The sequence below is a fragment of the Rattus norvegicus genome, chromosome 3 (assembly GCF_021556685.1).
Source record: "Rattus norvegicus strain SHRSP/BbbUtx chromosome 3, alternate assembly SHRSP_T2T, whole genome shotgun sequence".
NCBI lineage: Eukaryota > Metazoa > Chordata > Mammalia > Rodentia > Muridae > Rattus > Rattus norvegicus.
Window position 1 is genome coordinate 106059979 of NC_141536.1, and position 26169 is coordinate 106086147.

General features: G+C 42.8%; 1 protein-coding gene across 2 annotated transcripts in view; it reads left to right on the forward strand.

The window, feature by feature from the left end:
• Chp1 (calcineurin-like EF-hand protein 1) overlaps positions 1 to 25948 on the forward strand; it is a 35332-nt gene extending 9384 nt beyond the window's left edge. The window contains 6 exon segments of one of the 2 annotated variants that reach the window (NM_024139.2): positions 2032 to 2104; positions 7370 to 7450; positions 11972 to 12099; positions 20325 to 20386; positions 23537 to 23659; positions 24105 to 25948. In NM_024139.2, the coding sequence (NP_077053.1) occupies positions 2032 to 2104; positions 7370 to 7450; positions 11972 to 12099; positions 20325 to 20386; positions 23537 to 23659; positions 24105 to 24158 (521 nt within the window). In that variant the 3' untranslated portion in view covers positions 24159 to 25948. 2 annotated transcript variants of the gene reach the window in all.
• Positions 25949 to 26169: the final 221 nt, after the last annotated feature.

Consider the following 26169-nt stretch of genomic DNA (forward strand, 5'->3'; position numbering starts at 1 on the left):
TGAACTAGTAATTAAAATTAAGCTGGCTCAGCGGTTAACTATAGTGGCTGCTCTCCCAGAGAACCTGGGTTCAATTCTCAGCACCCACATAGCAGCTTAAAATTGTCTGTAACTGTTGTTCCAGGGGATCAGATACCCTCATACAACATACTTGCAGGCAAAATACCAGTGTATATAAAAACAAATTAATTTTAAAAATTAAAATGAGAAAACTAAGTTGTTGGACCTAAAGTATACAAACAAATGATACTAGGAGGCACATTAAAGAAATAACAAACAATGTTGAGATGGAAAACATAGATTTCTTTTTTCAAAACTTTTTAGGAAATGTAGTTACTCTTTAACTGACTTAGTTTTGCTCAACTGAGGAATTCATTACAAAAGTACCTTTGGGGGCCAGATGCCAGACTGGGATAGATTCCTAAAGAAAGTGGCTGTGACTGGCTCACCAAGAAGAAGGTGGAGAGAAGTTAGCACAGCAGTGTAAACTGTCCCCTCAGGCTCTTGTGTGGGAATGATGACATGATAATAGTTAACTTGGGGTGGTGTCCTAACGCAGGCACTTTGCCAAGCATTTTCCTTCCATCCAATCCTCACAGTTCCATTAGCCCCTGTGGCTTCATGAGAGGAATCAGAATCCGTCTGCCTGGCCATTACAAGTGTCTATTCTTTACAAAGCTGCTCCTACCTGTGTGGCTGGTACTCATGGCCTTTAGCAACTGGACTGCCTGGGTAGGAGGAGTTGTGCCTCCTCTGCTCTGTTCTCTACACACCTTAGTTATTAGAGCCTGTTTCAAGGATGAAGCTAATGCCAGAGGTCATAGGTGCCCTGGTGTTCTGCCCCACCATTCACTTCCTGTTTTACTTCCTGCCTTGTTTATTTAGTTTCCTTGTTCCCCATGCAGCAGGTCCTGTTGTGTGGCTTAAGCTTGGAGAGAACAACCTTCAGATCCACACTTCCTTAATCTTTAATGCCTCACAGGTGCAGCTGAAACAAAGTTCGGACTTGTTACCCGCTTTGAGGCTGTCGTCTTTTCTACTACGGTTATTCTGTTTTTCCCTCTTGCCTCTAATCTGCCAGGAGACTAAACTGTTTCCCAGAAGTGCTTTTGCACTTAGAGAGTCGCTTTGTACACCTGCAATTGTAAACTGCTTTTAGTAGTTAGCTCATGCTGGATTTATTCAAGCTAATCCAGAATGAGCAGCCTTTGGGTCCTCTTAAATGTCACAGCGTGATCACTTGGTTGCATCAAAAAAAGTTGATTCCAGGTTGCAGGATCTGTCACCCAGTTAAGTCCTAAAGAGGTGGTGATACTGCAGACGCTTGGTGCAGAAGGAGACCAGACTTTAAAAACAGAATTGTTTGATGTGCCACAGTATTTAGTTTGACTTTGTTACCTATTTAGAAATTCCAGTCTGAAGATGGTGGGGGAGGGGGGAAGAGAGAGAGAGAGAGAGGTATGCATGCTAGGGATCAAACACAGTCTTGCTCATGCTTTTAAACAGGTACTCTTCTGCTGACCTGTTGTGCACTTTACCCCCAATACTTAAGTTCTTTAATTCTCATTGTTTTGTGTTTTTAAAGCTCTGTGTGTGTGTGTGTGTGTGTGTGTGTGTGTATGTGTGTGTTGGTGATGAGTTCAGATCTTCATGCATGTGAAGCAGAGCTCTACCACTGAGCTACATTCCTAGCCTAATACACTCTTTTTTTTTTCTTTTTTTTTTTTTTTTCGGAGCTGGGGACCGAACCCAGGGCCTTGCGTTTGCTAGGCAAGCGCTTTACCGCTGAGCTAAATCCCCAACCCGCCTAATACACTCTTAATTAAGCCTACACTTCATTTTAAGAGCCAAATTTCATTGGTTTTGATTTAGTTTGTTATCTAACTCCTCTTATTCTTTAGTTTTTTAAATTTGCTGTTTTGACATCTTGCACAGCTCCCCATCTCCCTCACACTGAAGCATGCAGTGGGGGTGGGTGTAGTGTGAATGCATGTCTATTTCTTCAGTTGGGACTGATTTTCTGCCTTTTAGTTTCCCACAGTCAGATCACACGCCTGTACAGCCGCTTCACCAGCCTGGACAAAGGGGAGAACGGAACTCTCAGGTGAGCACTTCCTTTCCTTCCTTCCTTCCTTCCTTCCTTCCTTCCTTCCTTCCTTCCTTCCTTCCTTCCTTCCCAGACCAGGATCCCTAAAAGCCGACTACATTCCAAGGGTAGCCACACTAGGGGCTATCTGTATTCCAAGGGTGGGCATAGTAGATCTCTTGGACTTGGAAGCAGGGACCATTTTGGCTGTGGTGTCTATACATCATTGGTATGTATGTATGTATGAATGTATGTATGTATGTGTATGCATATATAACTTATTTAATTTCTTTTTTGTTCATTGATGTTTTGCCTATATGTGGATCTGTGTGAGGGTGTCAGATGTCCTGAAACTGGAGTTACAGAGAGGTGTGAGCTGCCATGTGTTTCTGCTAGGAATTGAACCTGGGTCTTCTGGAAGAGCAGTCAGTGCCCTTAATCACTGAGCCATCTCTCCAGCCCTGATAATTCTGTTGTTTTTGTTGTTGTTGTTGTTTTGGTTTTCCAGAAGAGGGCTTCTCTGTGTATCCCTGGAACTCTCTGTAGACCAGACTGGCCAGGAACTCAGAGATCTACCTGCCTCTGCCTCCCCAGTGTTGGGATTAAAAGTGTCTGCCACCACACCTGGCTTCCTGGATTGTTTCTTATCATTTTGTTAGACAAGAGATACTAATTTTGGTGAGTTGTGTAGACTCTGTCTTATAGGACAAATCATGTAATAATTTTTGCTACATTAAACAATCCAGACCCTAGTAATCTTTATCCTTTTTTTATTTTTTTAAGATTTATTTGTTTTATTTAATGAATACACTGTGGCTGTCTTCAGACACACCAGAAGAGGGCATCAGATTTCATTCTAGATGGTTGTGAACCACCATGTGGTTGCTGGAATTTGAACTTAGGACCTCTGGAAGAGTAGTCAGTGCTCTTAACTGCTGAGCCAACTCCAGCCCAGTAATCTTTATCTTAATCAATTATGATTGTTAAAAGAAATCAGTTTTCTAAATGATCAAGGAAGACTAAATCCAGAGATGCTGTTCTAAGGCTCTGCACTCAGTGTGCTAGGTAAGTCTCTGTCTGTCTCCAGATGTGGTAGAGATGCGTTAGCTCGGTTCATTGACCATGTAAAGTTTAAACCACAGCAGGAAGTACGTGAAGATTCTTGAGCAGAATAGGAATGTTTCATATGCTGTCATTAGCATTTGCTCTGTAGAGAGTAGAAGAATGTGTGTTGTCTTCTGATAATAAACTTCTTGAAGGCAGGAATGAGATACAGTCAAGTTTCTGGGTTTTTCTAATGTATTTTTTACATTAGTTTATTGTGGGGGGTGGTAGGTGTTGGAGGGCGCTTGGAGAGGAGTCATAGGACAACTTGGTGAGATTTAGTTCTCTTGTTTTTAACCATGTGGGCTCTGAGGATTGAACTGGTGTCATAAGTCTAGGTAATATGTACCTCCTGAGCCCGTTGTGAGCTGCTGTGTTGGTGCTGGGACTTGAACCCAGGTCCTCTGAAAGAACCTTAAGTACTGGGCCATCTATGTAGCTCCCAACTCCTCATACTAACATTTTGTCATGTACTTGGGAGAACATTTCCTACAACAAAGATTTAGATCAACACAGGTAAAATGAGGACTGAAAATACAGCTCAGTTGGTAGGCCATTTGCTTAGAACCTACAAAGCTTTGGGTTTAATACCCAAAGTCTCACAAATTAGGTCTGGCCACACACACTGGCACTTAGGAGATGAATGCAAGAGGATTAGAAGTTCAAAATCATCTTTAGGTCTGTAGCAAGTTCAAGGCTAGCTAGTGGTATCTGAGATACCATTTGAAAAAAATTAGGGCTAGAGAGATGGCTTAGTGGTTAAGAGCACTGGCTGTTCTTCCAGGGGACTCAGTTCAGTTCTCAGCAACCACATGGTAGCTCACAGCTGCCTGTAACTCCAGTTCCAGGGCATCTGACACCCTCATACAGGCAAAACTCTAATGCACATTAAAAAAATTAGTAATTGAAAACTTCATTCTGTGGTGCATTGTGGCATTAGCATTTAATCCTAGCACACATTAGGTAGAGCTAGGAAGATTAAGAATTTGAGACTGTTCTGAGCTACACATGCTAAGTTATGCTGTTTTCTAACAATAATTGTATTTTGGGCCAGTGAAATAGCTCAGCAGGTGAGACTCTTATTGCCATCAACCTGAGTTTGCTTCCTGGGCCAAGTGGTGGAAGGAGGGAACTGACTTCTAAGTTGTCTCCGAGCTCTGCCCTCAAGAGATGAATACATGTTTTAAAGGGGGCAGAATTTGATCCAGACATGGTAGTACCCAATTGCAATCCTATGGCTTCAGAGGATGCGGCAGGAAGATTAGGATTTGAGGTCAACCCGGGCATGGCCATCAGGGTCATAGGGACAACAGCTTGCCTACTAGAGTGAAGCAAAGGGCTCAGTGGTTAAAAACACCGACTACACTCCCAGAGGGTCCAGATTCTGCTGAGCACCCACAGGACAGCCCATAACCATCTATTAACGCCTGTTCCAGTTGGATCTGACCTTCTGGCATCCTCAGACACTAGGCGCATACCTGGTACACAAACATGCATGCAGGTAAAACGCTCATCAGATAATTTTTAAAACTTAGTGTTTTAATGAAGTACTATCTCGAGGCAGTCTATTTCAAATCTGTCTCCATTCTATATAGTTGATATATGGTATCCTTTACAGGAATTTTGCAGTCTTAAAATCATGTATAGAGTTTACACATTCATCTCTTGTTTTTGTTTGTTTTTACATGTATTTACTTGTGTGTGTGCACAGAGGTCAGAAGACAACTTAAGAGAGTTAGATCTCTGGAGCTGAGAGATGAGCAGCAATTAAGAGCACTGGTTGCTCTTGCAGAGGACCTGGGCTAGATTTCCAGCACCTACATGGTGGCTCCTAACCGTCTGTAACTCCAGTTCCAGGGAATCTAATGCTCTTCTCTGACCTCCTCAGGTACCAGGCATGCATACATGGTGGTACACATACACTTACAAAGTAAAGCAAACCCTGAAGAGCTGGATTTCTGCCACCTCGTGGGTGTGGGAGATTAAACCCAGTCTTAGTGGCAAATACCCTATGTGATGGCTCTTGTCTTGTATATTTTGTTGTTACTGCTTCCCCACTCCATGTAACTGTGGATATGCATGAATTTATGTGTGGATGTGCATATACTTCTGTGTATGTAGGTGTGGAATTTATAGATCATAGGTTCACATTGGGTATCTTCTTTACTCTATATGTTCTTACTTTATTTTTTATACAGAGTTCTTACTACTTACCCTTGGCTGGCCTGGAACTCACTATATAGTTCAGGCTGGCTTGTGCCTGCATCCTTAGTGCTGTGGATTAAGACATGAGCTATCTGTTCCAGACAATCTTTTTTTCCCCTCTGTGTAGCCCTGGCTGTCCTGGAACTCACTCTGTACACAGGTTGGTCTTGAATTCAGATCCGCCTGCTTCTGCCACCATTTCCTGGCCCAGTCTTAATTTTAATATAAGGTCTTGATGAATTTAGAACTCATCCATTCTGTTAAGTTGAGTGGCCAGTGAGCTACAGGGGTCTACTTTGTCCACCTCCCCAGTGCTGGCATTACAGATGTGCACTGCCATATCTGACTGTTTTACATGGGTGCTGGGCATCTGAACTCAGGTTCCTAGTCTTGTGAGGCAAGCACTTTAATGACATGACCATCTTTTTTTTTTTTTTTTTTCTTTTTTCTTTTTTTCGGAGCTGGGGACCGAACCCAGGGCCTTGCGCTTGTTAGGCAAGCGCTCTACCACTGAGCTAAATCCCCAACCCCATGACATGACCATCTTACAGCCCCTGTTGTACTGTTCAGTTCTCTGAGACAGTCTCATGTATCCCTGGCTGTCCTTGAGTTTATTACATGACCAAGGATGCCTGAGAATTTCAGGTACCCTTCCCTCTGCCTTCCCTCGTTGAAACTTCAGGCATGTGCTATTTCACCCAGTTCTTGTGGTGCTGGGATTGAATCCATGATTTCTTGCATGCTCTACAAGCACCCTGCTAACTGGGCTGCACCTGAGCTCTGCTCCTACAGTTCGTCAGTTTCCTTTGATCCATAACAGTCTTCTCTACCTGCTGGGTTGGGTTGTGGTGGTCACCTTAGTCTGCTGTAGGTGCTCCCAATGATAGGAAAAGTAAATCATGGACAGTTTTGTATTCCTCACATGGGATATCCAAGAAATTCTAGAGAAATACTGAGCATTATTTTTGAAACAACAATGTTCAAAACTTTTAATATGGGCGAGGTATGGTAGCAAATGCATGTAATCCCAGTACTCAGGGCCAGAGGCAGGGAAACCCATGTGTTCCAGTCTGGGTAGCCATGCCATAATAAGATGCATCTTAAATATTAAATATTAAATAAATATTAACAAGTTAATATGGGGAACTTTTTTTTTTAACAAGAAATAGATTTTTACTTGAAGTCCTAGATTTAAACCATTTCTGCCCTTTCATTGTGGCAAGGGCAAGTTACTTTGTCTGATCCAATTCCTTCAGCTCTACAGGGCAGAGGTAAAACATGGCATAGGAAAAGAGAGTAACACTGTATCAATTGGGGGTGGAGCAACACAAGATGTTTGTATGAAGAATGGTATCACAGCTGCATGTTTATGTGATGCTGATTGCTCTTACCATGTTTAAGGTTAAGTCTGCTTCATTTCCCTGCCTCCGTCCCTCTTCCCTCCCATCTGTTGATTTGTTAGTTTTTTGGGAAACCATGGGAGGGTCTCACTATAGTCCAAACTCTGCTAGGACTCGATTATAGTCAGCCTGGCCATTGTGCCTTGTGCTTAGCTTCTTGAATGGAAACACTCTCTTAGGAGTTTCCTGCATTTCATGGGTGTTTTAGCTCTTCCCGAGCAAGTGTCTTCAGGCTCCACCAGCCTACACTGGAGCTCTGTGGTAGTTGATTGTGTCTATTTGCTATTCTCAATGCCAAATAATTACAAAGTGGTAATGTTCAAGAAATCATTCACTATGAAACAAGCTAAGTATTTGCTCACTGACATAACCTACTTGCTGGGCTTCCTGGGAAGTACCAAAATTAAATCTTGCTTCATTCATACCTGAGTTGGTGCAAAAAACAGTTGGCAGATATTCTAGTTACTTGAAGTAATTCCAGGAGGCAGTTTTCCTGCTGGGTTGTACTCTGTTGGCTTCAAAAGAGTCCATTCCAAAGGCCAGTGTCTCTAGCCTAAGGTGATTCTTTTGGCAGCCGGGAAGATTTCCAGAGGATTCCAGAACTTGCCATCAACCCACTGGGGGACCGGATCATCAATGCCTTCTTCTCAGAGGGGTGAGTGCAACACTTGGTTTTGGTTCCTTCCTTTGTTGTCTAGGCTATATTGATTGCTAATATACAATAATTACAGTAATGATAATAATAATAACAAAATAATATAGAATAGATAGTTGTCGTCTCAGATCATGGTTGCCCAGAATTAAATTGGGCACCCCTAATTTTCATATATAGATTCCTCTGTATTTCGCCCAAACACAAAAGATTTTTCTTGTGTTTATTTTTGCTGGAACAGGAATTGGGGATGATTGTGAGCTGTTATGTTGCTGAAAATCAAACCCAGGTCCTCTTAGTGATAAAACAGCTTAGGGAGGAGAGGTTTACTACAGCTGACAGTTCCATAGCACAGTCCATCTTCAAAGGAGATCAGGACAGGAGCTCCAGGGTGGAGCCTGAGGGCAGGAATCCTGGGGAATGCTGAGTACTAGCTTGCTTAGCTTTCACTTTCTTATACTATCCGGGACCTCGGCTCAGGAGTAGCACCACCCATAAAGTGCTGGGCGTTCCCACAGCAATCAGTTTGAAAAAAATACCCTGAAGGCAGCTGGGGCAGTGGTGGCACACACCTTTAATCCTAGCACACAGAAGGCAGAAGCCTTCTGATATCTGAGATATCTGAGTGTGAGGCCTGCCTGGTCTATAGAGCTGTTCCAAGACAGAGAAACCCTGTCTCAAACAAAACAAAACAAAGCAAAACACTCCCCAAATCCAAAGGCCTGCCTTACAGGCCATTCTGAGTTCTTTCTTTCCAAATGAACCCTTTGTCAAGTTGATCAAAAAACTAGCCAGTACACACATGTTCCACAGTCATACATGCAAGCAAAATACTGAGACACATTTAAAAAAAATTTTAATTGAAAAACAAACTTAGGGTCAGTTAGATCAGGAAGGCAAGAGCAATGACCAAGACACTCAGTCAGAGCCCGCTGAACTTGCAATCATCTGCTCGCCTTCATTTGTGCCTCTCTCGCCTCCTGCACCCTCCCTCTGGTGTGCTTTTAGGGCCCGCAGAACATTGCACCCTGCCCAGCACAGCTCTCATACTGTGCTCTAGACACAAGCCTTTGGCAGGAGAGTATTTCACAGTCATTTTGTCAGCTTCTTTTTCAGAGCTCCTCAGTCACCATCAGTTACCTGGAGAAACAGCTTGTGGAAGTCCTTTTCTTCTTCTGTTTTGTCAGACATTTATTTTGCATCTATGCAGGACAGTTTGCCTGAGTTCCCCCCATCCCCCACCAGTTGGATTCAGGGGAGAATTCAGATCACCAGGCTTGGCAAGGGCCTTCCACTGAGCCCTCTCACCAGTTTTTGAAGTTGATTTTGAAAGGCAAAGCCATATCTCCTTTGACTCTGGTGGTTTCCCAGCATCTTCTCCAGTCAGCTGCCAGGGCTGTAGCAGCCTGTGTGGTGGCGCCTGTGGCTGCCTGGGCCCCTGCTTCTTACCAAGTACTTACCTGGCTCCCAGGTGTTTGTTTCTTCTGGCTTAAGAAGGAAAAAGGTTTTCTGTTTTTTTTGTTTTGTTTTCTTCAGACTGAAATTTGATAGTAGAACATAGGTGTTTCATTCTCTGTTGCATAAACATTGTGCTAATAACCTTAATTTTTTTGCCCTGGTACAGGATTTGAGTCTTTCCATATTGCTTGATTGCTCAGAGCGTACGTTTTTTGGCAGGTGCTGTCATGCTGCACGAGGTGTGTAGCTGCACGAAGGAAGTCAAGGTCCCCTTTGAGCTAGTGTTTCTTTGATCTCACCCATTTGTGGGTCTCCGAACTGTACTATCTACCTGACATTTAAGATACACTACCTGTTACTTGGACACAGAGACCAGAGGTTTACTTTTCTTCTTAACTCTTTTATTTTATTTTATTTTATTTTGGTTCTTTTTTTCGGAGTTGGGGACCGAACCCAGGGCCTTGCACTTCCTAGGCAAGCGCTCTACCACTGAGCTAAATCCCCAACCCAACTCTTATTTTTGAGATGTGGTCCTTTGCAGTGTAAAATGAGCTCAAATTCAAAATCCTCCTACTTCTGCCTCAAAAATGTTGAAATTACTTAGCTAAGACAGGGATTTTGTTTTGTTTTGTTTTTTTGTTTTTTGATACAGGGCTTCACAGTGGGTAGCTATGGCTGGCCTAAGAGTAAATAGGTAGACCTACCTTGGTCTCTGAGTGCTAAGATTAAAGGCATGCACCACTATGCCTGGCAGGATTTTTGTAGGCAACTCTGGGAAATAGGCCACCTGATACTGCTAGGATTGTTGTAAGTAAACAAGTCTTATGTGTTTTCCTTTAACTATTAAAAAACTCATTTGCACAATTTTAGAATTATTTTCTTTTAGTTGCTGTTTTATTTTTGTTACAGTCTCTTTCTCTTTTTCTGTGTGTGTGTGTGTGTGTGTGTGTGTGTGTGCGTGCGTGTGTGCGTGCGCGCGTGCGCGTGTGCGTGTTGGGCATGCCACCGTGAATATGCCACCAGAACAACTTTTAGGAGTCAGTTTGTTTTTTTCCACCTTGTGGTTTCTGGGGATTAAACTCAGGGTTGCTTGCCAGCATCAGCTACCCTGAATTTCTGATCCTCCTCTCTACTTTTACTGAGCGGAAACAACTATAGGTACACCACTATGACCAGTTTATGTAGTGCTGAAGTTCGTGTATGCTAGACAAGCATTCATATTCTGAGCTACATCTTCAGCCTAAAATTGCTTTTCATTTTTTTTTTTTTTTGATATAGAGTCTCCCTGTTCAGCTCTGACTGGCCTGAACCTGAAGAGTTGCCTAACTTTCTCCCTAGAGTTACCATCATGTGCACACCCTCCCTCCATCTCACCTCCCTCCCAAATCTTATGTAGTCAAGAATGATCTTGATCCTGCCTCATCTCATGAGTGCTGGGATTATAGGCATGAACCACTACAGACTCAGTGTACGTGGTATTGGAGAGTAAGCACAGACCTCATGCCTGTCAGGCAAACACTACCAACTAAGCTTATACCTAGCCCCTTTTTGTTCTTTTCATAAGAAAAAAAGTATTGCTTGTGTCCTTGGCTTGCCCAGTACTCTGTCTGTCTGTCTGTTTTTGAGACCAGGTTTCTATATGTAGTCCTGGCTATCCTGGAACTCACTATGTAGACTAGACTGGCCTCAAACTCAAGATCAGCCTGTCTCTTCTTCCTGAATGCTGGGACGAAAGGCGTGCACTACCACTGCCTGGCTGACCTACTACTTTATGTGGCCTAAATTGGACTTAAATTGGAAGCAGTCCTTGCTGTTTCTGCCTCCTGAGTTCTGGGATGTCAGGTATCTATTGCTATGCCTTGCAGTATTTATCTTTACTGCAGAGATGCTTAAGATTTAAAAAAAAAAAAAAAAAAAGCCAGGCATTTCAAAATTTCAGACCAACCAGGATTGCATAGGTGAGATCCTGTTTCAGCAAAACTGAAAGGAAAGAATGGGGTGGGGGCTGGAAAGATGACTAATCAGTTAAAAACACTGGCCTCTCTTTTAGAGGACTCAGGTTTGATTCCCAGAACCCACGTGGAAGCTTATAACTGTAGCTCCTGTTCCAAGGAGTCAGATTCCCTTCTCTGACCTCCACAGTCAACAGGCGTGCAAGTGGTACACAGATGTAAATGTAGGCAGAACACTCATACCCATAAAATAAAACATCTTTAAAAAGAAAAGAGAACCACAGGGCTGCCTAGTGTAGCTGAAGCCCTGTGTTTGATCCCCAGGACTAGGAGGAAGAGAGGGAGTAAAGTCTAGCACTGGGGAAGCTGAAACTGGACTGCTGGGAATGCAGAGCCAGGCTGGCTCCAGAGGCAGACTGTCTCAGAACAACAAATAAACAAGCAAGATGTCTAGAATGTGCTTTAAAATTTAAATGTCTCTAGGCATACTTTATTGTGGGTTGAAAGAGTAACATGCTGGTTGTTCCAGAGTTCAAAGCAGAGAGAGTTTAAGTACTGGCGTTCATGTGTAGTACTGGGCTTTACTTAAAATTTAGTTTTTAGATATGTAAGTAAATTCAATTGATAACTCTGACCATAGTTAAGTTCTTTTCTTCTTTTAACCTAGTTAATCATTTAATAAGTGAAAATAATATACCATTTCACACTACTAGGGTGAGGCTTTCTAGATGGAGATACTGTAGAAGCCCAAAAGTATTATGCATGTATCTGGGAAGAAAGCTTGCTGAGTGGACTTTCATGCTACTCAGGATCAATGTGTTGACCATTTCTTGAGTCCATAAGAAACAGTCACCATGGGGTTGGGGATTTAGCTCAGTGGTAGGGCACTTGCCTAGAAAGTGCAAGGCCCTGGGTTCGGTCCCCAGCTCCGAAAAAAAGAAAAAAGGAAAAAAAAAGAAACAGTCACCATGAATCTATATAGTTTAGTGGTATAGTGGTTACCTAGCTTGTGGAAGACCTTGAGTTTGATTCTGAAACACTGGAAAAGACAAAACATACAAACAGAAGACTCCTACCCTGACTGACATGGTGTTCTGTTATATTTCCTAATCAGAGAGGATCAGGTAAACTTCCGAGGATTCATGAGAACTTTGGCTCATTTCCGACCCATTGAGGATAACGAAAAGAGCAAAGATGTGAATGGACCGGAACCCCTCAACAGCCGGAGCAACAAACTGCACTGTAAGGAGCGTCAGTCATGTGGCTTAGCATATGTCCTTCCCTCTCCCCATCGTCCTTGTGGTCTGCTACTCCTTTTTCTTTTGTTTTTTCAAGACAAAGATTCTCTGTGTAATATTGACTGGAACTCACCCTGTAGACCAGGCCAGCCTCAGACTCAGAGATCTGCCTGCCTCTTTTCATTTGCTCTCAACACTTACAAAAACATTTACTGCTGAGTGGTCAGATCATGGAGCTAAGCTAAGTTGGAATTCTTGAATTACCATTTTTTTGCCCATGAGACTTTGGGCAGGTTATTTGAGATCTTGGGGTGTAGTTTTCTCTGTGTAAAATTAGATATTAGCTCTTTTCCTCTCTTCTCTTTTTCTCTCTCTTCATTTCTCTCTTCCTTGTCTCTGCCGTCCCAATAAACCTCTTCCACGTGGAAAAAATGAGATATTAAAGGATTTTATAGGTCATTTCGATAGCTCATTCAGGGATTTTGATTGCTGTTAGAGACAGGATCACATGATCCCTAAGTTAGCTCAGACTTACTATGTAGCTAAGGCTGGTCTTGAATTCTTGATACTACTGTCCCCTCCTACATGCTGAGATTACTGGCACGTACCGTATGTACCACCACATCTTATATTTAGGGGACATGGGCTAGAACCCAAGGCATAATGTGTGATAGGTAAGCACTCTTTTCTTTCTTTCTTCCTTCCTTCCTTTCCTTCTTTTAGAATTATTTATTTATTTAATATATATGAGTACACTGCAGCTGTCTTCAGACGCACCAGAAGATGGCATCAGATCCCATTATAGATGGTTGTGAGCTACCATGTGGTTGCTGGGAATTGAACTCAGGTCCTCTGGAAAAGCAGTCAGTGCTCCTAACCACTGAACCCTCTCTCTAGCCCATAAACACTCTTTCTACTGAGCTACATCTGTAGTCCCAGGAAGAGATTCTTCATGTTGTAAGTGCTTCAAGCAGTCCATTGCATATACTAGGTGTACCTGCCATTATACTTCCTTTATCTCCTGTATGCCAGTCCCTGTAGAAGGTACTAGAGTTGGGAGCAAGACCCCAGGCCCTACCTGTGAGAGTTAGTGTTGGTCCTCCATCTATTTCGGAATTTCATAGATTGTAGATTTTGCTAAAGTACCAGTAATGAATGGCGCTTTCCCGTGCCCGTTGCCTCTTGCCTTCCTTTTTTTCGATACTTACTACATTTCCCTCTGCCCTTGTTGGACTGATGCCCAGTCCCTTACAACACTTTTCCAGGAAGCTGAAGTTGAATTTCTACTTTTCTTTCAACACAAGTTGATACTGAAATTGCGTGAAACTGATTGAGCCCAACCCTGCCTCGGAAGAGTGCATGGTGGCGCCCAGAAGTTTGTGATTACAGATCAAATGGAGCTCCCAGTGATTTACAGACACTAGAAGGTTTAAGATATTAGAGCAAATACAAGTCAGCTGGAGCATAGAGTGCTGCACTTACATGCAGTTGACAAGTATCTCCTGAAGTTTCAGTGTCTGACTGTCGGCTTTGTCCATTCATCTTCTTGGGAGCAGTGTGAGTTCATTTTTGTTGGCATTTATGGTGCAGTTTGAGAATCACTAAAGTATATCTTGTTATTTAGGTCAGAGGAGATTTTTGAACAAAAGTCTAAAAGACTGTTGAACTTTACCCCCACATTATGGTGCTTAAAGAAGAGCAAAAATTTCAGTAGAAGCAAAACTGAATACAGACAACAGAATCCTGTTAACTACCCTCATGGTTATTATAAACTGTACTAATGAACCACGCTTTCTTCCTTCAGGACCAAGTACCATTTGCTTCATGCAAGGCCTTCTGCGGGTGGTCAGTGTTTTTAGTTACTAAGTTTTTTTTTAAAGATTTATTTATTTATTTATTTATTTATTTATTTATTTATTTATTGTGTATACAGTGTTCTGCCTGAGTATGTGCCTGTATGCCAGAAGAGGGCATCAGATCCCATTACAGATGGTTGTGAGCCACCATGTGGTTGCTGGGATTTGAACTCAGGACCTCTGGAAGGGTAACCAGTGCTCTTAACCGCTGAGCCATCTCTCCAGCTCCTATTAAGTTATTTTTATTTCTTTTATTTTTTATTTTTTTGAGATAGGGTTTTTGTGTATAACAGCCCTGGGCTTTATAAACTTTTTATACCAGGCTGGCCTCAACTCACAGAGATCTTCCTATGTCTGGGGTCAAACGCATGTGCTGCCACAACCAGCTTACATTATTTTTAATGTTTTTATAGACAGTCTCACATTGTAGTCCAGGCAAGTCTCAAACTAGGTAGACTTTCTCAGCCTCTTGAGAGCCACTAATGTAGCCATGATTAGTGGTTTAGCATATGTTAGTATATGTCTGCCTGATCTTCATACTATAGTACAGACATTTTCTTGTGGGTCTTGAGACCAGGAGTTAATGAATAATTAGGAGAATCAGTTGTAGCATGGAAGCTGAGAAAGGCACACATGGTCAGTGCTAAGTAGACACTCTCTCTCTTGGTAGGCTTGGTGACATTTTCCCCTCTCTATCTATCTCTCTCTCTCTCTCTATCTATCTATCTATCTATCTATCTATCTATCTATCTATCTATCTATCTACCTATCTATCTATCTATCTATCTACCTATCTATCTACCTATCTATCTACCTATCTATCTACCTACCTATCTATCTATCTACCTATCTATCTATCTATATATATATATATATTTGTTTGGGCCAAGACAGGGTCTCACTATGTAGCTCTGGCTGTCCTAAAACTCACTGGTTGGCCTTGAACTCACAGAAATCTGCTTACCTCTGCTTCCAGAGTCTTGAGCCGTTTTCTTCGGTGTGAGTCTGCTGATGGAGGTTGGATCATGTTTTTATTATACATTAAATAACAGGATGTGATATTCGGTCAAAGAACCATCTTAACCTTGAGTTGCTGAGGACAAACGGAGACCCTGGCGGAAGATGCCATGTGAGACTGATGTAACACCCAGAATTACACCTACCGGGCAGGAGACATTTTGAGAAAAATAATTTTTTCTTTTCACAGTCATATATTTCTTTATCTATGAATCCAAGGGTTAAAAGGAATATTCGACAAGAACCCCTGTCCTTGTTATACCTTTTCCTGAAGCAGATTTGTCTGTATAGGAGCATTGATTGCTCTTTTCCCTTAAAGGCAAGGTCTCACTGTGTAGCCTTGGCTAGCCTGTAATTGATATTTGGACAAGGCTAGCCTCCGAACTCAACTGAGATCTGCCTGTCTCTGCTTCTCAGGCGTTAAGATTAAGGGATGCGCCACCATACCCTCATGACCATTTCTGTTAAAAGCAAACACTTCCTAGAAGCTGCAGACATGACTCACAGGTAATAGGACGAGCTGTTCTAATCCCAGCACAAACACGGCAGCTCACAACCACCTGTAACTCCAGTCCCAGAGAAATCCAACAGCCTCTTCTGGCCTTATGGGCACCAAATGTGCACATGATGCACAGACAAAATATGCAGCAAAAACCCATACATATTAAATAAATAAACATTAAAATTTATTTTAAACAATGTTTACTTCTGAAACTGGGTATGGTAGCATATGTGCACAATCCCAGCTTTTAGAAAGTGGAGGCAAAAGCATCAAAAGTTCAAAGGCATCCTCAGGCTGGCAATGGCAGTGCACACCTTTAATCCCTGAACTAGGAAGCAGGGCAGGTTTATGGACAGTCAGGGCTACACAGAGACCCCCCTGTCTCAAAAAACCAAAATCAATCAACCAATCAATCAATAATTACGAAGTCATCCTCTGCTATGGAGGGGAGTTCAAGGCCAGCTTGGGATAGAGACCCTGTCTCAAACCAACAAAGACAAAGCAAAGCAGGGCTCGGGTTTGTGCTCGGTCCCTGCTACAGGCCAAGGATACCTTCAAAGCTGGCTTCGCCAGTATAGCATGCACATTTCCAGAAAAAAAAGTTAAAAAATGTGTTTATTTGAAATTTCTTCATATCTGCAATTACATATGTTCCCTACTTGGCAGTCATTGTGAGGTCTTTTCTCTCCTCCTCCTCCTCTTCTTCCTCTTCTTCCTCCTCCTTTTTTTTCTTCTTCCTGGCTTTGTGAAAGTTCTTTCAGAATTTTCCTTAGTTAGGGTAAAGTGGAGATTATTGGATATAGAGTTTCAGATTACAGGTTGAAAATATCCTTGATGGGACTGGAGAGATGGCTTACCTCTTAAGAGCATTAATTGTTCTTCCAGAGGCCCCAGGTTCAATTCCCAGCACCCACATGGCAGCTTACAACTGTCTGTAACTCCAGTTCCAGGGTATCTGACAGCTTCACACAGATAGAGAGACATGTAGACAAAACAGCAATGCACATAAAGTAAAAATAAACAAATCATTAAAAATAGAAAATATCTTTGCCATTGGTTCACAACAATATGTATATTTATAACATTGGTGAAATATAATCTTAAGTGGTAAAGATCACAAAATTTATAATTTTACTATATACACAGAGAAAAATTAGCTGGACACAAATATGTCTATTATTCCACCTGACTAGAAGACTGAAGCTGGAGGATTACAGATTCAAAGCCAGAAGACAGATCCAGACTTTGTCAGAAAAAAGTAGTTAAAAAGGGCCAGGAATGTACAGGGCCTGCATGATCTTGCTTTTGGTCCCAGCAGAAAGATCTCTGAGTTAGAGGCCAGCCTTGTCTACATAATGAGTTCCTAGTCTACCAGAGCTATGTGACAGACTCTCCCTGTCTCAAAATGAATGAGTGAATGAATGAATGAATGAATGGTCATGGTGATGACTTATTGGGTAGAGGTACCTGCCACCAAGCCTGACAACCTAAGTTCAAATCCTAGAGCCCACATGGTAGAAGGAGAGAACAGAGTCTCACAGGCATGTAACGTGTTCTTTGACATGCATGCCTGCCTTAGTACCTGAATGAACACACACACACACACACACACACACACACACACACACTCTCCCCCCACCTCTTAAATTTTTAAATAAATAAATGAATGAATGAAAGTATTTATTGTATTGACTGGGCATAACACCATAGGCCTTTAATCCCAGCACTTGGGGTGAGGCAGGAGTTCCTGTGAGGTCAGCCTAGTCTGCCTGGTGTGTTCCAGGACAGCCAGGGCTACAAACCAACCAAACAAACAAACAGACAAATGTTTATTGTAATAATGACTGGTAGGCTTCAGCTCCTTCAAAGTTCTAGTATATCTCTGGGATCCGAAATGAACTGCAGTTCCCCAGTGGGTTCTTGTCAGCATGCAGTGGGGTCGCTGCTACTCTCTTTCGGTGTAATGTGTTTTGTTGCCATGGCAATCAATTGTTTTAGGGCAGGGAGAGAGAAAGATGGTGATGAAGACAGAGACAAACTGATGGAGACTGTCTGGGTTAGGGGAGGACCTAGTACCAAAGGAATTAGGTCCATGGGTGTCTCGTTCAGAAGCTGTAGAGGGGCTGTTTTGAAGGAGGTGACAGTGGATTTGGAAGCAAGTGAAACCACACTGTATGGCATTGCAGTAGTAAACACCAGGTATGCACTTGTCAAGACTCAGGGAAACCTGCAAGAGGAAGTTTAATGTATCCTGTGGACTTTGGTTAACAATGCACCAGTAGTCCTCTGTTTGTTTTATCCAGTGCTCCATATTTAGGAATGTAGTGACAATGTTAGGAATGGGACAGGGAAGGTTTGGGCCACTTGGGAACTCTCCCCTCTTAGTCTTTGTTTGAAAAGAATCAACTACTTTGGCTCTGAATTTGTTGCTGCTACTCCCCACCCCACTTCCTGCTAGCCCTCCTGCCTCCTGGGCATGCTGGAGAGCTTCATGTTAGTATGCACCCACATTCAAGTGAGCAGGGCTTCTTCCTCCGTCTTTCCTGCCTTCCTGCCTTGAGATCGGATCCCTCACTCAACTTGAAGCTTGCTATGTGCTTACCCACTGAGTCATCGCCTCAGTCCTTTTGTTTGTTTGTTTTAGTTTTTCAAGACAGGGTTTCTCTGTGTAGTCCTGGCTGCCCTGGGCCGCAACCCCTCTTTAAAAAAATTATTTTATTTCTGTGTGTGTTCACATGCACCGTGTGTATGTATATTAGAAGGCTTTGGAGCCTCTGGAAATGGTGTTACCCAGTAGTTGTGAGCCTCCCAATGTGTTTTCAGTTCTCTGGAAGAAAAATGAGTTTAAGACCAGCCTGAGTTACATAAGAGCCTATCTGGAAAAACAAAACAAAAAATGGGGGGGGGTGAGGTCAGGTATGAGAGTGTAGAAAAATCATCATCCTGTTTGCCTGTACAAGAAATTAAGAGCTAGGCATGATGGAACATGACTTTTTAACCCCAGAATTTGGGAGGCAGAGACAAGGGATTTGTTAGTTCAAAGTTCAAGGCAACACTGAGACCCTGTCTCCAACAACAAGAAAAGGACTGGCAAGGCAGTGGCAATGGTGAGCAGTTGCTGCTCTCCCAGGGGACCTGGGTTCAGTTCCCTTTTATTTACTTTTGCTTTTCAGACAGGGTCTCATGGAGCCTAGGTTGGCCTGGGGGTACCCTGTGTAACCAAAGTTGGTCATATATACCCTGATCCTCTGAGACCTACCATGTTCTTGAGTTATAGATGTACATCACTATGCCTAGCATGGCAGTCCCTTTTGAAAACCAAAAATTGAAGTCAGGCATGGTAGAGTCAGGCCAATAGTCTGCATCAGGAAGATTGCTGTAAATTTGAGGCCACCCTTGGCTACATAGTTCCAGACCAGTGTAGGCTCTAGAACAAGATCCTAGCTCAAAAGACATAATACATAATAATGACAGTGATTTACCTGAATTCAGTCATATAAGAGTCGCTTCTTTGATAAGTTCATCATTTATGCCTACAAAATGAACAGTGTTCTCAAAGCACTGTCCACACAGTAGGTCTTAGTCACGACAAAAAACTGAATAGGTTTTTTTCTCCTGAATTCTCTCTTGTGTACTGACATGAAGCAAGGTTCTTTGTATAGCCTGCTTTCTAAATGGGTTATGTATTGTTAAAGAGAGAAGCTTGAGTCCGGAGGAATGGAGAGAGGACTTAGACTAGGGACGCTTGCTGAGGCGTGGATGTTAGGAGCTCCACCCAGATGACAAGTCTGGTACATTGTGCACAAGCATACTTCCAGCTCAGTGGGGTGGGGTGGTGTTTATAGACATCAGAGTCTTGTTGACTTCATTTGGAATTCCAGTTCTTGCTGGGCACTGTGATATCTGTAATTCCAACACTTAGGAAGCAGAGGTGCAAAGATCAAGAGTTCAAGGCCAGCGTAGCTGAGCATTGAACTTAAGACCAGCCTCAGCTAGATGAGAATCTTGTCTCAAAATGCAAAAACAAATAAAAAGAAATCCAAGTTCTTTACTAGAAGGAAAAATGGGCTTTGAAATTTGATGGAAGACCTCATAAGCCCATCTTCCTAAGCTGTACTGAGCCCCTGCCGTGGTCCTTGTGTGGCTCTTTTTGGTTTCATTAAATTGTGAATGACTTATCTTTTATTAATTTTTCTGATATTTATTTCAAGCTAGAGTTTCTTTGTGCAGCAGCCTTGGCTGTCCTGGAACTTGATTGTCCTTGAACTCACAGACATCTGCCTCCCTAGTGCTGGTGTTAAAGGCATTCACCACTAACACCTGGCCCTGGTAGGACTTTTAAAGACACTGAAAGATATAAGAAATTGAGACTTGGGGCTGGGGATTTAGCTCAGCGGTAGAGCGCTTACCTAGGAAGCGCAAGGCCCTGGGTTCGGTCCCCAGCTCCGAAAAAAAGAACCAAAAAAAAAAAAATTGAGACTTTCTAGTCATGGCAGGGCACACGTTTAATCCCAGCACTTGGGAGGCAGAGGCAGGCAGATCTCTGAGTTCCAGGACAGCCAGGGTTATACAGAGAAACCTTGTCTCAAAAAACGAAACAACAGGTTGGGGATTTAGCTCAGTGGTAGAGCGCTTGCCTAGGAAGCGCAAGGCCCTGGGTTCGGTCCCCAGCTCCGAAAAAAAGAACCAAAAAAAAAAAAACGAAACAACAACAAAAAGCCTTCCTGGGAATGGCACTTGTCTTGGGAAATCTGTTAATTGGCTATCAGTTTCTGTCTATTATCCTTGTGTGTTCAGCTTTGAGACAGGACAAAACACTACAGATTTCTCTGTCTTCTTGTGTTTTCATACCAGTTGCTTTCAGACTTTATGACTTGGATAAAGATGACAAGATCTCCCGCGATGAGCTGTTACAGGTATGTGGGAAAGTTTGAGAACAGTGTGTATTTTGGGTCCTGACTTTATTTTTATGGGCAGCAGTTGTTCTTTCTTTTTAGTAAACATTTCCTTTAATCCCTGCCTTGGAAAGAGTGCTGTTGCAGATAAAAGACAGAGGAGAAGACCTGGAAACACTTGCTGTGGGTCACTGAGTCTTCACAGATGGGTGGTTCTGAGGTGCTGAGTGACGTAGGGAATAAAGTGTGACTGGTTCACACAGCTCAGTTGTTGACAGACCAACTTGTTAGCAGCAATTTAATTCTAAGGACTCTGAAGTAAATTCTTCTGTTTAGTCTTTTGGATAAGGTTTTAGTCAAGGGACGGCTGTAGCTGCCATCCCCACAATGGTTGCTAGCTGCAGGGGATGCTTCCCTGTGTCCCAGCTGTGACAGGTGATTTCACAGTTTGCATTTCTCGACATCTCATTCTCTTTTTATAAGTTTAGGACAGTAGGAAACTGTCTCTTCATTGAGTCTAGAAGACCTCAGATAGCTAGGACATTGAGGAATTTCCATCAGGCAAGTTCTGTGTGTTTCAAGATATATCTAAAAGGAAAAGTACTTTCTGCTCTTAAGTAAATCAGAACTGGTTTTCTATCTTCAACAAACTTAGAGTTGAAGCCTACCCAGATCAGATTAAGGACCAACTCGGCCTTCCTACATTTCAATGAGAAAATCCAAATCAGGAGGCCAGTGGTAGTGTCCCCTGGCCCTTGCTTTAAACAAAACAAAGCAAAACCATATATAATACTTACTTACCCATTTGAGAATGTCATACGTGGTTGCGATATGCTTCATCACCCACTAAGTCCAGTGAGTGCTGCTATGTGGACATCTGCGTTGGACCCTCTGTTGGAACATGGCCAGCCTGCTAGTAGTAGAACAGCCCATTCCTCAGCAGCCACCAACCACCCTCGCTATAGGTGGGGGGTCCCATGTGCTCCTTCCCACCCATACTTGATGTTGACTTTGCCTTTTGGTTTTGAAGTGGGAATAGCTTTTGTTCAGTGAGAACTATACTGTTGTACTGAAAGTTACACCCATGGCCTTTGAGGGCTGAAAAGATCGGAGCAGCCATTACAACTTGCGTGTTTTCATCCTGTGGTTCAGATGTGGCTGCCAGAAAAACGGTTTTGAAATGGAGAGTTGGTTTATTTTCTGTTATTAGGATTTGTAAGCAATTGTGTGCCATGGGATGAGAAAGTTACTATGGGACGAAGAATGGCTTTGTCACAGATGTACTCCTGGATTGGTGAGGTATCCAGGCAAGGAGAGAGCAGTTTTCCAAAGTAGGAGAAAAGAACAAAGTTTGTCTTTTTAGGCACTATAATTTCTAAAGAATTTGGTGACTATGTATCCTGTTGTGTGTCAGTTACACTTAAGTAGAGATGGTTGCTCTATTCACAGACCCATTTTATGAGGCTAGCATATCTCGGACTCTATAAAGGCGGTATGAGAAAATTTTCACCTAGACTAAAACAAAAACAAAAACCACAGTCCCAGGGCTGAGAGGCAGGCGAGTGAGTGGTTAGGAGCACTGGCTATTGTTGGAGAGGACTTGGTCACATTCAGTTCCCAGCACTCACACGATGACTCACAACCACCTGGAACCCCAGTTTAGGGGATCCAGTACATTCTGGAAAGAGGGCTGGGGATGGAACTGAGTAGCAGGAGGGTCGAGTGGCAATGTGCGGTACGTGGCAGTGTGCGGCCCTGGGTTTCTTCGAGAAGACCACATACTTATAAAAGGGGAAGAACATGCATAAAAAAACTAAATAATAGGAATAATTAAATAGCAGTAAGTTTCCATTCGTTAGTAACTTCCAAGTGATTGATAAATGCTGAAGTAGACAGATGGAGGAGACCCTGGCCTGGGGATTGAGCCTGGAAGATCTCTGCCACTGGTTCCTGGAACCTGGGGAAACCACTTCTAGGCATCTTGCCCACAAAACATTTGATAAAGTATTTTATTACAAACCGCTCTTGCCCACCTCCCAACACGAACACACACACACATACACACTCTCACTCTAATTCTCTATGTGTGTATAAACCTGGGGATGGCGCCCAGGGCCTCAGACAAGTTAGGCAGCATTCTGTTCACCATCCTCTCCACAGCCCACGCTCTTAACATTCTCCAAGCAAAGCACCTCAGAGACTGATCGAAGGGAGAGCTTAGGAGGCCGCCATTTGAGGCTTAATTTGTCTGCTTGGTATTTCCCTGGTGGAAGTGCCAATGACTTTACCCAAATGATACTTAGTAATGTAACCTCTTAAAATTTTTTTAGTATTTAGTTTATATATTTGTGCATGTTACCTGCATGTGCACCTGGTATGTACCATGTCCACGATTGGTTCCCAGGGATGCCAGAAGAGGGTAATTCCTGGAATTAAAATTACAGACTCTTGGGAGCTGGAGACATGGCTCAGAGATTAAGAACACTGCTGCTCTTCCAGAGGTCCTGAGTTCAATTCCAGCAACCACATGGTGGCTCATAGCCATTTATAATGAGATCTGGTGCCCTCTTCTGGCCTGTAGGCCTATATGCAGACAGAGTACTGTATACATAATAAATAAATAAATCTTTAAAAAAAATTACAGCCAGTTGTGATTACCATGTAGTGCTAATAATCAAACCCTCTGGGAGGGCAGCCAGCACTCTTAACCCCTGGGTGATAGCTTCTGTGTTTTAAGAATTGATGGATGGAGGGGTTGGGGATTTAGCTCAGTGGTAGAGCGCTTGCCTAGGAAGTGCAAGGCCCTGGGTTCGGTCCCCAGCTCCGAAAAAAAGAACCAAAAAAAAAAAAAAAAAAAGAATTGCCTAGATAGGGGGGTGGAGAGATGGCTCAGCGGTTAAGAGCACTGACTGCTCTTCCAGAGGTCCTGAGTTCAAATCCCAGCAACCACATGGTGGCTCACAACCACCTGTAATGGGATCTGATGCCCTCTTCTGGTGTGTCTGAAGACAGCGACAGTGTACTCACATATATTAAAAAAAAAAAAAAAGAATTGCCTAGATAATAAGGTAAGGATTTCAATTCTCTAGCTGGTGAATTTGGAGCAATCACAGAAAGGGGGAAGTGAGGTGGCTTTGTCGCGAGTCCCCTTCAAGGCTCTTGATCTTGTAGGTACTGCGAATGATGGTCGGAGTGAATATCTCAGATGAGCAGCTGGGCAGTATTGCAGACAGGACCATCCAGGAGGCTGACCAAGATGGAGACAGTGCCATATCTTTTACAGAATTTGTTAAGGTCTGTCTATCACCTTTTGTTTTTTTCCTTTTAATTCTTTTTTATTAATGCATTGATTATATGTAATGGGTGTCCTATAACATTTTCGTACATGTATACTTCTGATCATATCCACTGTTCCCGCCTGCTTGCTGGTTTCCTTACTGCTCTCAACTCACCTTGCTCTTCATGTTTCGCATCTTTTTGGAGGGTGATGATAAGATTGAATTGTTATTTACAGAACATGAGGAACTTATGAGTGGCTACACTACTGAAGAAAATGGCTTCCCACAGCCATTAGCTTCCTGTGGGTCCTCAGTGAGATGTGCCTGTATGGGACTCTCCTCCTACCTCTTGGCTTTATGTTAAATCTACTGCACAGGAGGGAAGGTCACCCATTATTTAGAAAGGTGATCAGAATGGTCATAAGCTTAATGATACACTGTTTCTGTTTTTTCAACCCCAGGTTTTGGAGAAGGTGGATGTAGAACAGAAGATGAGCATCCGATTTCTTCACTAAAGGGCAGAGACCAAATTATTCTTGCTTTCTAGTATTTAAGAACTGAAACTTCCTTCTGTCCTCCAGCCCCACCCCATCCTGTCATCCCCCTTTCCCAGAATACTACAGCTCCTGCATGACAACCTGAAGTCTCTCCTGTCCATACAAACTTGCCTTTGGTGTATAAACAGGGCGTTACAGAATGGTACCCTGTCTATTTCTGTTCGGTATCCACCCATCAGTCTTTATTGTAAGTACCAACTTCCCCTGTTCTACTGCTCAGTGCCACGCATCCGTCCTGTCTGAGGAAAGAAACAGGGACTCATGTCAAGAACCAGCCAGCAAAGCTCCCACTAGATGGGACCATATCCATGCTGCCTTCCCTTCATCAGCCCTCCATCATGGTCCTGTGTGCTGTGTCCTGTGTCCTGTGTCTGTTTCTTCCTACCTCTCTGTCATCCAGCCTTCTCTCCATTCAGTCTTTCAGCTGTCCTCCTGTCGTTGAGATTCCCTGCATTCTACTTGACTCTGGGCTCTGCTGGTAAGCCTGTTTCTGATGTGGCAGGATAGTTAGTGGTCTGGTGATCTGTATCTACCTTCTGATGTGGGATATTGCCTATCCAGGAGCTATTGCTCTGTCGTCACAGGGCTTATGAGCAGACATGTTCTTAAAAGGTAGTCATGGTGAGGCTTGTAGAGCCATGTCTCCTAGGTGGCTTCCCAGGTCTCTCTACCTCTGACTTTTTATTTTCAAATATATTTATGTGGCTTTTCTGGGTACAGTGTTGACATTCAGAAAATAGTCTAATGCCTGCCAGTTTGCTTCTCTTTGGGACATTGTCACCACCCAAGCGGCTGTTCTGACAATATGGTAGAGGGCCTTCTTGTGTTTTCTGACAAGGATGGGCACCCTGGAGAGCTGCCCACATTTGCTCCACAGCATGGGTTATGCCTCAGTGTTCTGTACACTTGAAGATTCTTCACATTTCCAAACAGAAAGACTAGTGTTACAGAAGTGCCTGACTTACCTCAGTCCTAAAGAATTAGATTGTCCTCAGTGTCTTAAAGTTTTGCACAAAACTCTGAATGAATTTTATACTTGGCAAATTTTAATGCTGGAAGATGTATAGTCAGTTCATAATCCTGGTCCAGGCACTGTATGCATCGAATATATTGTCTCATGAGCTTCCTAATGACACGACCTTCCTAGCTCCTTGTGAATACTATACTATGCAGATCCCTCAGAAGCATGGGACCTGGGACTGGTGGCACCAACTGAGGTGACATTCTCTGCCAATGTCAGCTTGATTTAGATGTCACTGAATCAAGCTGCTTCCGCCCTGTGTTCCTGTGAATCTGCTCTTGGCTGGCTTTCTCTGGTGTTGCCTGCTTGCTTGCTTGCTTTGTTGCTTTGGAAGGCTATCCAAGATATGTAAGCAATTCTTTAGGAAATAAATTGCTGTTAACCCAAACAAACAAAAACACTGCAGACGAGATGGGTAAAGGCGAGCAGTGGGGGCGTGACTAGGACAGATGGCTAGGGTCTACATGAACTGGGGAATTCTTTATGAAATATGTCAGACTTTGTGATCAAATGATGTGATATAAGAATTGTATAAAGGGAATAATTGTCTGATACTTATCTGTTTGAGAAGTACTTCAGAAGCATCTTGATTTAATTATTTAAAGTTTCTAAGATTATGCCCCCCTTGGCTGTATAGCAAACTGTTTTTATCCACAGTTGTGCCTTATTGTCCCATTAAAATTGTATTCCTCAATCCACCAATAAATTAATTGTCGTTAAAACAAAAGAATTTGGTTTTATCTGGTGTTTTTTAACAACCTTACGTAACTCATGTGTCTCCCTTGCTCAGATTTATGCTTATAGTATCAGTTGCAGGTATATGTCACTGCTGCCTGGGCCTGTGATGTACAGATATTCATCTAGGCGTTCAGTTTGCCAAGAGGCACAGTGTTTCAGCTTTGGCCTCTTCATATGAATTCTAAGGAAGATCTAATATATTTTCTGTAT